This window comes from Anomaloglossus baeobatrachus, chromosome 1 (genome assembly GCF_048569485.1).
Source record: "Anomaloglossus baeobatrachus isolate aAnoBae1 chromosome 1, aAnoBae1.hap1, whole genome shotgun sequence".
NCBI lineage: Eukaryota > Metazoa > Chordata > Amphibia > Anura > Aromobatidae > Anomaloglossus > Anomaloglossus baeobatrachus.
The window spans coordinates 590305377-590317673 of record NC_134353.1 but is presented as its reverse complement, the minus strand read 5'-3'; the positions used below and the strand labels follow the sequence as shown (position 1 = coordinate 590317673).

The following is a 12297-nucleotide window of genomic DNA, read 5'->3' as shown; positions in this document are numbered from 1 at the left end:
CATACGTACCCGGGTACACTGCACACACCCTTAGCGGTGGGACGGGAGGAGATGGGAGCGGCATGGCACCGGGAGTCTGCAGACAGGTGAGTATAACTTTTTTTTTTTTTTTTGCTGTTCACTTTTGATTTTGCAGTCGCTTCCACCACCCGCCCAGACATGGCGCCGCACGGCAGCATACATGCACAGGACGGGAGGTGGAGGCAGCGGTGACGGTACCGGGAGGATTCACGTTTCTGTGTTTACTGACAGAAGGAATCCTCTTCCTGTACATGTCACTTTACTACCCACCTCCTGCGTTTATAGCTGCGTTTTTGGTCTTAGAAACGCACTAAAACGCACCAAAACGCACCTATTTGCGTTTCTCATTGCGTCTTTCAACATCCCATTGCACTCAATGGATGAAAAGCGCAGTGAAAAACGCGGGAATAATTGACATGCTGCGTTTTTGTGGCACCACAAAAACGCAGCTGAAAAAAAACGCTGTGTGCAGACAGCAAAAATGAAAACCCATAGACTTTGCTGGGGAAGCAAAGTCATGAAGTTTTCTGAGCAAAAACGCACCCGAAAACTGCGCAAAAATGCCGCGAAAAACGCACTGTGTAAACTTACCCTTAGACTGCATGTGGTAGTTTTGATAAAATCAGTGTTTGTCAAAAAACCACAGCTGTAATCAATCCTGAGATTATTAATAGGGAGAGGCTTGTCAGACCCCCAGTAACTAACTCTTCAAGGAAAAATAAAAACACAAAACAAAGAGAAAAATCCTTTATTTAAAAAAAAAAACAAAACAACACCCTTCCGCTCCAAATTATTAACCCCCAGAACGCCACTGCAAAGTAATGATTTTGCTATAATAGTCCTTTGCGTATTCAAACAAGGTTCAACGATGATACCAGCTTGGCTATATCTGAGATTGCAGTGCATCGCCGCTGCTGCCGTCACTACCACTCATACCGTGCTCCCTGGGCATCCCTGCAGGCGCTCTTTCAGATCTCCACTCTGTCTCATCACTTCACCATCACTGCAAGTGCGTTCTACAAAATGTGAAGAAACCTCGCATCCTCCTCTCTGATATGGTCGTCCAAAGTGACCCACGCAGTCTTGTTTTTCTGCAACAACCTTGAGAAAGGCATAAACGCCGAAACGTTGGTGTTGCTCTAGTCGAGGTTCACTTTTTTACCCTCAAGCACCTATTTCTAAGAAGTGACCCTGTAATTATTACTTACTACATAAGAAAACGTGACTGAATATTGAGGCATCAGGGACACACTGATGGAGCCACAGCTGTCACCGGTAACATCAATAAATTTCCCTGAGGTCATGGCTGGAGGTTCTCATGGTACCACAGGTATGACCTCAGGTGAACTGACCTTTGGGGCACTCATTGAACTTAGTGTCCTCACTTCAGCTGAAGTAATTGAACTCAAAGCCAGATTACTGGACTAGGCAATGTGTGCACATTGAGTACTTGGTTGCAGATATTTCTGCAGCAAATCTGTATTTGCTGGCAAAAATATAAACCAAAACTGCATCAAAATGCCTGCAGTATCAGTGCATATATTTGCCAGGAAATGCAGATTTGGTGCAGAAATGTCTGTACCCAAATACTCAATTTGTATACATTGCCTAATCCGGTAATCAAGCAATGAGTTCAATGACTTACCCTGAGGTGAGGTCACTGAGCTCAATGAGTTCATCAGAGGTCGGTTCACCTGAGGTCACAGCTAAAGTACTGTGGGAACTGTCAGCTGTGACCTCAGGTGAAAGCATTGAACTCAATGCCGGATTACCAGATTAGCCATTGTGTGCACATTGAGTATTTAGTTGCAGACATTTTTGCACAAAAACTGCATCTTCTGTCAAAAAATTTAGCGAAACAGCATGCATTATTGATGTGGTATAGGTGTGTTATTTTTGCCAGGAGATGCAGATTTAGTGCAAAAATGTCTGCAACTAAATACACAATGGCTAATCCATTAATCCGGCTTTGAGTTCAATTATTTCAGCTGAAGTGAGGTCACTGAGTTCAATGATTTCACCAGAGAATAGTTCACCTAAGGTCAAAGCTGGGGTACCGTGAGAACCTCCAGCTGTGACCTCAGGTTAACTTTGTGACATCACTCACAGCTGTGTCTCATTCAGTGTGTCCCTGATACCGCAGTGAACGCTTACGTTTTCTAATGGGACCACACACTGCAATCTCTGATGTAGCAGTGCTGGGATCGTACTGAACCCCATGTGGATTACGTCGGACCTGCAAGGGTGTTTTGGAGGTTAATAAATTGGAGAAATTGGGTATTTATTATTTTTTTTTTAAATAAAGGATTTTTCTGTGTTTTGTGTTTATTTTTTTTTACTTACAGGGTTCGTACTGGTGGTTTCAAAGACCCCTCCTCATTACTAACCTCAGGGTTGATGACAGTTGTGATTCCTTGACAAATCACAGCTGTCATTAACCCCTTATATCACCCTGATTACCACTGCACCAGGGCAATCGGGATGATCAGGGTAAAGCGCCATAAAGTAAAGCGTTGCATCAAATGCAGGCTGCTATTTTTTGGCTGGGTGTGGGGCCCAATAACTATGGGCCTCTCCAGCCTGAGATTACCAGCCTCCAGCTGTTAACTTTACCCTGACTGGATATCAAAATTGGAGGAGAACGCACGCCTTTTTTTTATTATTTATTTAAATAATTTTAAAAAAGCCACATGGGGTCCCTCATATTTTTATACACAGCAAAGATATGCACACAGCTGGGGGCTGCAGCCTATAGCTGTCTGCATTACGTGCACATAAAAATACGGGGGTACTTTACATATTTTTTCCAATTATTTATTTATTTGTACACTCGACAACCAATCACAGACCTTGGCACGCTGGTAGTCTGACTACAACCAATCACATACACTGTCACAGAGGGTGGGCGGGGGAAGCAGTGAATATGTATGAGAGCTAAGGAGTGGAAACTAGTGTGGCATCCACACGAAGACTCGGTAAGTATAACTGTCCTGCTCTAATCCCCATTTTGCTTCCTTTTGCAGCCCCTAGCTTATTAGCACCATTTACAGCACACAAGTTCAAGTCCCCATAGACTTATGGGGTTCGGCATCTGGGCTAATGTTTGGGTTGAAGTCCGGTCCCGAACGAGACTATTTTTTTTAATGTCCGGCTGGACCTGCCGAACTCGAACATCTGCGGGTTTGGCCGCCTCTACTGTTGACACATTCAGATTCAGGCCTACAATACTCTGTATGGCACCCTTTATTCCCAGGATAAGGAAGGCAGACAAGTGGGTAAAATGTAACTAAAAAGTAAATTCAGCACACTAATGAAGAATGGTTCTTTTCTATCAGACTGAAAAAAACAATGAATGATGTCTAAAAGCTAATTTCCAATGCATAAGTATGTAACTAAAAACTTCATAGTTTTGAGTTACATATCTTGTCTTTATTCAATGCATAGGTATTGAAAAGGAAAATATAAAGTTCTATTATTTGCCTTACATTTGACATATATTTACAAGAACATTAAGAACTTATGATATACATAAAGATTACATATCACTTTCAAATGAAAAAAAACCAAAACATCCTTATTGTTAGTTCCTTACCTCATCATGAGATCGATAGTGATCCTGTACAGATTTAGCTATAAAATTATTAAATGACCGTGTGAATTTTTTCAGTTCGTTTAAACTTGATGATGGTAAATACTTGAATACTGGAATAAAATCTGCCAAAAGTCCTGCTCCTGAGACTGCCTGAACGTCATTATTCACCTCAATGATGTGAAGAAATTCATTGTCATTATGGTTATACCTTTTACCAAAGCATAGGGCACATACTACATTAGCAACTGTCAAAACAATTAATGGGGATGGGTTGAAGCTACCATGTTCTTTAGACATTTCTTTCATTGTGTCAACTAAGTCTGCAGCTTCAGCGCAAACATATTCTTCAAGACGACAAGGGCAATTCATGGAATCAGCTTCTAAGTTGGACAGAGTTCTCAAAGCGTTTCTCATAATCTTCTTATGAATTTTCCAGGTTTCACCATACTTTTCTGAAAATGTCATACTTTTTCCATCAGCCAGTAGTGAAAAAGAATACATGTTGGGTCTGTTGGCAAAATGTTCTCCTTGTTTACCAAGAACTTTTTTTACTGTCTCAAAACCACTGACAACCACAACTGGCATCATGCCTAATTTAATCAGGAAAACATCTCCATATGTGTTCCGCATTTCTGTAAGAGATATATGGGCTTGTCCTCCAATCTGAAAAAAAATTCCAAAAATAGGCAATGACCAAGGACCTGGCAGGGACATTTTCCGTTTTCTATATAATGTCCATAAAACTAAAAGAGTGGAGACAATGAGAAGAGCAACCAACTCAAACGAGAGTTGGTCTCCCAAAAAATAATAGGCAACTGCAAAGAAATTAAAAAATAACAGTAAAGTTGATGTTCATAAAGAAAATAACGCTCTTTCTGTAAAACAATAAAATGAATCATGTAGCAAGCAATCAATGACAAATTTTCACACATTCATAGAAATGGTAGGTATATTTCATACTAATCATATTAACTTTACTTTCCCATTGAGTATATACAGTATTAGCTATATTAGGAGACGCACACCTGCTTGGTGGGATACTTTGAAGATATCATACATGTCCCTGCCTCGTACTAGGGGTCTCTGGGAGGACTCTCTCATCCACCATGGATAAGCTTCTACTGTGATTCTTTGTATATTCACTGATTGGGATTTTTTTATGTCTCTTTACTATAATATGAATACATATTGGAATAATCTAATTAATGTTACCTCTCACTTAGTGTCTTAATTATGTCGCTTACCCTTTGTCCCATAGTTTAGATGATTTCTTCCTCCCTAGATTCCCCTCCCCTACCAGTGGGATTTACGTCTGACACTTCCTCTATGTAAAAACCTTACCACATTATTGCTGTCTATACTTAATTCATCCACATTATTGCTGTCTATACTTGATTCATTTCTGTATTTTTTAATAAAAACAAAAAATGTTCAGTGGATATGTTACTCCAATTTGTTGATGTTGTTGTTATAGTCTGAGGGAGTAGATTCCACATAATAGATTTTTAGGAGGAATATTTAATGCCGTAATCCCCATTTTTTTGGCATATTTCTCTCCCTGTGACATTGGTGCTTGATGAAATGTATTTTCCTACAGTAAAGGGGGCTTTACACGCTATGACATCGCTAATGCGAACTCGTTGGGGTCACGGAATTTTTGACGCACATCCGGCCGCATTAGCGATGCCGTTGCGTGTGACACCTATGAGCGATTTTGCATCGTTGCAAAAACGTGCAAAATTGCTCATCGGTGACATGGGGGTAAATTCTCAAAAATCGTTACTGCAGCACACATCGCTCCGTGTAACACCGCAGGAACGAGGAAGCTCTCCTTACCTGCCTCCCGGCTGCTATGCGGAAGGATGGAGGTGGGTGGGATGTTACGTCCCGCTCATCTCCGCCCCTCCGCTTCTATTGGGCGGTGGTTCAGTGACGCAGCTGTGACGTCGCTGTGATGCTGAACGAACCGCCCCCTTAGAAAGGAGGCAGTTCGCCGGTCACAGCGACGTCGCCGGGCAGGTAAGTATGTGTGACAGGTTTGGGCGATGTTGTGCGGCACGGGCAGCGATTTGCCCGTGTCGCACAACAGATGGGGGCGGGTACCCACGCTAGCGATATCGGTACCAATATTGCAGCATCTAAAGTGGCCTTAACATAGTAGGGCTACCTATGGTAACACAGTAGACCAATGATAACATTGCATTTGAAGGAAGCAAAGTGTGTCATTTAAACAACACATGCAAAACATGTGATATTTTGACACATGTTGTTATGATTTGACATTAAACAGCATGGTAAACTATAATATTACCTGTACAATACAGAAGCATCTTGCCAAAATGTTTTTTATTTTTATTTTTATAATGGGGTCAGTAGACAATGCAATGTTTGACACACATTGGGATATGGTATATATTTTTACATATTCCTATGCTATACACTGCAAACATGTTTAAAGAGTCTAAAGCCTTATGCTTGCGATATAGAGGCTGTAGTGCTGCATGGGGTGTCATAAGAAAGTTTGTAGGTAGAAGAGATTTTAAACTAGCAGTGACACAGTCCCTAGTGAACAACAGGAGGTCTTTCGGGGGCAGTAAAATTGCTGAAATGGATGGAAACAGTACTCAAATTGAATGGAAACAGCATCAGGAAGATACCTGGATGCATCTCTGACTCTCAGGTCGCTGCTGGGAACAATGTTGTCAGAGCAAAAATGTAAAGGAGGGACTGCAATACACCCTGGAAAACACAGAGAGGAGGGCCTCAGAAAACAATTTTTCTTATTATTAAGGAGTGGGACTCCTGTACGGGGAAAGCTGATGCACTAAGTGCAAGAGCTGCCAAAATTTAGACTGCGATACACCAATACACCCTGGAAAATACATCGATTAGAGCCTCGGAAAAACATTTTTTTCCAATCATTAAGGAGTGGGACTGCTAGACTAAGAAAGCCTGGGGGGGTATACCTATATATATATATATATATATATATTGTGAGATAGTGGGTCCATTGATATGTGACGGACGGTACGTATCTCCCAGAATGCGTATAGAAACATATTAGAACCCTACATAGTGGTCAGTCCAGTAACCTCCAGGCCGGGTTATGCAGGTGGCTCATGGCCGCAGTTCTCGTTTAAAAGCTCTTTGCAAAGGCCTGGGTGGGGCAGAGCTGCTTTTGTAAGCTGCAGAGCAAAAAGCTGAGAGGAGTTCAGACCCGTGTGGTGTGATAACACAGGTCTGTGGGGCTCCCTGAAAAGCAGTACGGGGTACAGTAAGACCGACTTCTACGGCAGCGGGTACCTGTGTGACGTGGTAACCTATGGACTGTATAGCCTGGATGTATCCTGAAAGACGTATATTCCTGTGCGGCAGCGGTAAATAAACTAATGTTAATTGGACTTTTTGGGTCACTGCCTCTTTGTCGTCCTGGGGGACCCCCACCCCGCTACAATATATATATATATATATATATATATATGTATATATATATGTGTGTAAGAGTCTTTTTTGATGAATGCCCTTAATAATTATGAATAAGGGCATCATACACATCCATGAAAATTAAGAGGAGGGGTTGCACAATCACCCTGTTGATATGGTGGAGGAAGAGATGGAGGACACGAAAAAAGAAGAAATCATGAACGACATTTGTAATGTTGAGTTTAAGCGCATAGGCACATCACAGACTAATCCATGAACTGGCACTTGCAAGCATGACTGCAGCATTGCCAGACCAGTGACAGCTGTAACTGACTAATGGAAATGGGCACACACTCGTCATACATTCACAAATAGCTCAGGCAAATCTGGGTAGGTTTTCAGAAACTGCTGAGCCATAAAGTTGAGCACGTGGCCCAAGCAAGGTATGTAAGGGAGCTGCCAAGCTTCTGAGCTGCCACCAGATTATAGCTATTATCACACACGATCATGTATGGTTGTAGGTTCAGCAATGAGAGCCACAGATCTGTCTGGTCTGTTAGACTTTTCAACAACTCTGTGGCGGTGTACTGTTTGTCACCTAAAGAAATTTGTTTCATAGGAGCCTGTTGCTGCTTCACTGAGGCAGTGCTGCAGTGCTTCTAGCTTACCACTGATATGCCAATGCTGTCCTTGCTCTACATGCCAACTTCTTAGGTTGGGTCAGTGACTTCGTCATCCACCATCACATCTTCCACTTCAACACTCTGTTCCTCCTTTTGATTTGCAGACTTAATATGACTTGTTGTGAACTGTGTCTCATCATCATCAGCCTCTTGAGACAGTAATTACCGTTCCCCACCATCGTGTTATCCTGACAATAACTAGTCAAATATTTGGGCAGCACTGCACACAATCTCCTCATGTTCCTCTTCAAACGTGCACAGTGAGAGGTCAGTAGTAATAAATGGAAATGTAAACAGCTCTTTGGAGTGTCGAAGCGTGAGATCACTTGTCTTCTGGGACTCACCATGGTAATAGTAAGGAAGATCATGGTGAGGAATATGTGGTCCAAATTCTGTGCTAGTGAGGCTAGACCATGTGGAAGACTGTGTTGTGCAGGAAATAGTTTGAAAGCATTATTTGCCATCCAACCCACAACCTGTTCACACTGTTCTGGCTTCAACAGTGGTGTCCCATGCCTTCCAGCAAAGTGGGAGAGGAAACTCGGTCTAGATAATGAGTGTGTTTGTTGTAAACAATTTGCCCTTTGTGTTTTTTTTGGGCACAGTTTTCCCTGGCCCGCAGGCCAGGGCCTCTGGGTGCACCACCATCAGGAGGACATCTACTTCACCCTCCCTTACCAAAAGCCTAGCACATTTTAAATTAGATGGAAAAGTTGAAAATATTGAAAATTGTGTTGCATACTTAAACAACAATCCCTGTAACATGCATTTCACGCATCTGTGACGCCCTGGACTAGCCAGGTAGTCACAGGTAGACCCCCTGCACAAACACTAGCCCCTAAAAAGGTGTAACCAGCCAACCTAAGAACCCTGAGTCACCCCTCTCAAGTCTTGATGTTCACACCCAGGGGCGGAGCCAGGCAGTTGGCCATGCCCTCCGAGGAGTTCGGATAGCCTGAGGCGGGAAAAACACAAGCAGATCAGTTGTGGAGGTGAAGGAGAGCAGTAGCAGTGTGTCAACGTCTGTCAGGGATCTGGGTAGGAGCCTGGATACCCTGTAACCAGGAGGCAGATGGTGGTTGTCTCCTGCAGGAGCCGGGAAGATGGCTGGTGGAACCGTAAGGGATCGGGACAGGGTAGTGGCCCACCAGTACCGAATCGGGGAACCAACTGGAAACCGGAGCACGGAGCACCAGGAGGGGTACTCAGACCCAGAACGAGGTCCAGAAGCCACTGGACCATGTCAAATTCATTGATTGAGGTCTGGACCTTAGGTCCTTTCCTATCCCAAGGCCCGAAAGACGGCAACAGCCCACCGAGGGGGATAGAAAGCCACCGCACAGGCAGAGAGATCCCACGGGCCAGCGCCTGCGGGCAAATGGGTTCCCCGACACACATAAAGCCGGGGAGCTGAAGCATAGGTAGTCAAGTTCTACCACAGAGGTGCAGGAGAAAGGCGGGAACCACCAACCTGAGCAAGGTGCAAAGCGCAGCCGGCTGCGGGCACTGACCACCATCCTTTTTGGTTTACCAGAGACTACCCCGGGACCATCACCCCTGCCCATGGAGCGGTCAACACCAGGCTGCATAACACCGTCCCCAGGGGAACCTAGTTAACGGCAGTGGTGGTGTCCAGATTCACCACAACCCGTGGGTTGCGTCACGAACTTACATCCCTAAACACCACAGCCTCGGCCGTGAACCTTCCCCACCTAAATCCCTACATGTAGCGCCAGCTTCCCTTCAGAGCAACGTGACCCCCGGGTCCGGGAGGAGCTCGAGACACCCACCGACGAGCACGGATCCAAGTGGCTCGTAAGCCGGCCGAGCCCCGAGGCGGTACATATCAATTTAACGCACAAACTATTCCATTCTTGGATGTCAATCTGAACGCTAATTTGATAAATGGAGTAGTAGATTGTGACATCTATAGAAAATCTACAGCAGGGAATGCGTTACTTTATGCGACAAGTTGCCACTCACGACATGTCATAAATAACATCCCTACGGGAGAATTCATTAGAGCAAAAAGAACATGTACATCGCAAAACGCATATGAAAAACTATGTAAAATCATAGGTGGAGGATTTAAAAGAAGGGGTTATTTGCCAAAAACAATTGCTGAAGCAAAGGAAAAAAACAGATGAGAAGACTAGAGAACAATATTTACAAACAAAAAAAGTTGTTCCAACTCTCTTAAAAAATCGCTCATCTTTGATTTTCTCAACTGATTTCAGTAGTGATTACTATAGAATCGTCAGTATTATTAAAAAATATCTCCCAATCCTGTATGTAGACGATACACTTAGGAACATTCTAAAAAATGGTGTCAAGTTTGTTTTCAAACGGAATAACACTATTGCTAACATGGTTGCCCCTAGCGACCACCAAAATAAAGGTATTAAGAACAGAAGCAATAAAAATCCACAAGATTGGTTGCCTACTGTGGGTTCTTTCAAATGTGGACAAAAAAATTGCGGGCTCTGCAAATTCATGATTAATACAACTAAGGCCCCCTTCAAAGGCACGTGTCTCCGGTACGTTTTTGGTCCGTTTCCGTATGTACCGGAGACACGAACACATGTACTCCAATGTTATTCAATGTTTGGAGTTACGCGTGCCTTTTTTCATAAGGTCTGTGTGTCTGTGTGCGTGATACGTATGTGTATCCGTATTACATGAATGCATGTCCGTTTCCCGCATGGAACACGCACACACGCACCCAATGAAAGTCTATGGGTCCGTGAGCACACGTACATGACACAGATGCATCTCCGTATGGTCCGTGTATATTTTGTGGTTTTTTGAAGCGATGTTGGTCAAGCTTTTTTTTCTGTGTTTGTCAGTCAATCTCCCTCAGTCCGTCGGTCGGTCTCTCTCTCTGTCTGTCGGGCGGTCTCTCTCTCTTGTCTGTCCCTCTTTCAGTCTGTTGGTCAGTCTCCCCCCTCTCTCATACTAACCGTTCCCCGATCACTGGCGCGGCACTGCACAGCTGTTAAAAAAACTCCGGCGGATTTTACTATTTTGAAAAAGGCGGCTGCTCATTATTCAATCTCGCATTCCCTGCTTTCCCTGCCCACCGGCACCTATGATTGGTTGCAGTGAGACACGCCCCCATGCTGAGTGACAGCTGTCTCACTGCAACCAATCACAGCCGCCGGGGGGCGTGTCAATATCGAGCAGTAAAAAAATAAATAAATAATTAAGAAAAAATGTCGTGCGTTCCCCCCCAGTTTTAATACCAGCCAGGGTAAAGCCACATGGCTGAAGGCTGGTATTCTCAGGATGGGGAGCTCCACGTTATGGGGAGCCCCTCAGCCTAACAATATCAGCCTGCAGCCGCCCGGAATTGCCGCATCTATTAGATGCGACAGTCCCGGGACTGTACCCGGCTCATTCCGAATTGCCCTGGTGCGGTGGCAAACGGGGTAATAAGGAGTTAATGGCAGCAGCCGATAGCTGCCACTAAGTCCAAGATTAATCATGACAGGCGTCTCCCCGAGATACCTTCCATGATTAACCTGTAAGTTAAAGAAAATAAACACACACAATGAAAAATCCTTTATTTGAAATAATAAAAAAAAAAAACACCCTCGCTCACCACTTTATTAAGCCCTGAAAACGCCTCCAGGTCCGGCGTAATCCATGGAGGTCCTGCGACGCTTTCAGCTCTGCTACATGAAGCTGACAAGAGCTGCAGTAGAACACCGCCGCTCCTGTCAGCTCCAGACCGCAACTGAAGTGAGTAGCGCAATCAGCGATGATGTCACTTAGCTTACTCGCGGCCACCGCTGGATCCTCCAACTGTGACAGCAAGTCGCCTGAGTGACAGCGATGAAGTCACAGGTGAGTTGCGGTGGAGGACTACAGCTGGCCGCGGGTAACCTGAGTGACGGCAGCGCTAATCGCGCTGCTCACTTCAGTCACTCAGGGGATTAGCGGTCACCGGTGAGTCCTTCACGGGTAACCGCTAATCAGTACGCGACACACAGACAGAGCAGCGGGATGACAATGAAGTCAGGTAAAGTTCACCCGAGTTAATTCTCTTCGCTGTCTGCTGTCAGCCGGCATGTAGCAACGTCATTGTGCATCACACACGGAACATTTCACACGGGCAACACACGGACATGTCACTTACGTATCTCACGCACACACGGACATTCCAAACGCACACACGGCTAGCATACGCAATCACAGGGATATCACACGTACTGGAGAAACGGACACAAAATACGGAACACGGACCCTAAAAACGGAACGTAAGACACGCACATGTTTTTCACGTGCGTGTGAAGGGGGCCTAAGGCTGTCTCATGTGTGTCTGAACAGGAATACAAAATTCAAACATTAATAAATTGCGAATCCAGTGGTGTAATTTATGTTGTAACCTGCACTTAATGGAAAATTCAATATGTAGGTAGTACATCGGTAGTACATCGCGCACACTGAGACGCCGCATATCCGAACACGTTTATGATGTCAGTCACACTACTACACACAGTCTGTCAGCTGTATCCAAACATTTTCAGAACCAACATGGAGGCAATCTGGAATTTTTGAGGGTTAATGCAGCCGAGA

At 44.4% G+C, this 12297-nt stretch overlaps 1 protein-coding gene across 1 annotated transcript in view; it reads right to left on the bottom strand.

Moving 5' to 3' along the window:
• The window catches only part of LOC142313996 (cytochrome P450 1A1-like), a 44049-nt gene extending 36151 nt beyond the window's left edge, over positions 1–7898 (bottom strand). The window contains exons 1-2 of the mRNA XM_075352439.1: positions 7886–7898; positions 3614–4428 (exon numbers count right to left, since the gene is read on the bottom strand). Coding sequence (XP_075208554.1) covers positions 3614–4428; positions 7886–7898 — 828 coding nt within the window. The remainder of the gene's footprint in view (positions 1–3613; positions 4429–7885) is intronic.
• Between the last annotated feature and the right edge of the window lie 4399 nt (positions 7899–12297).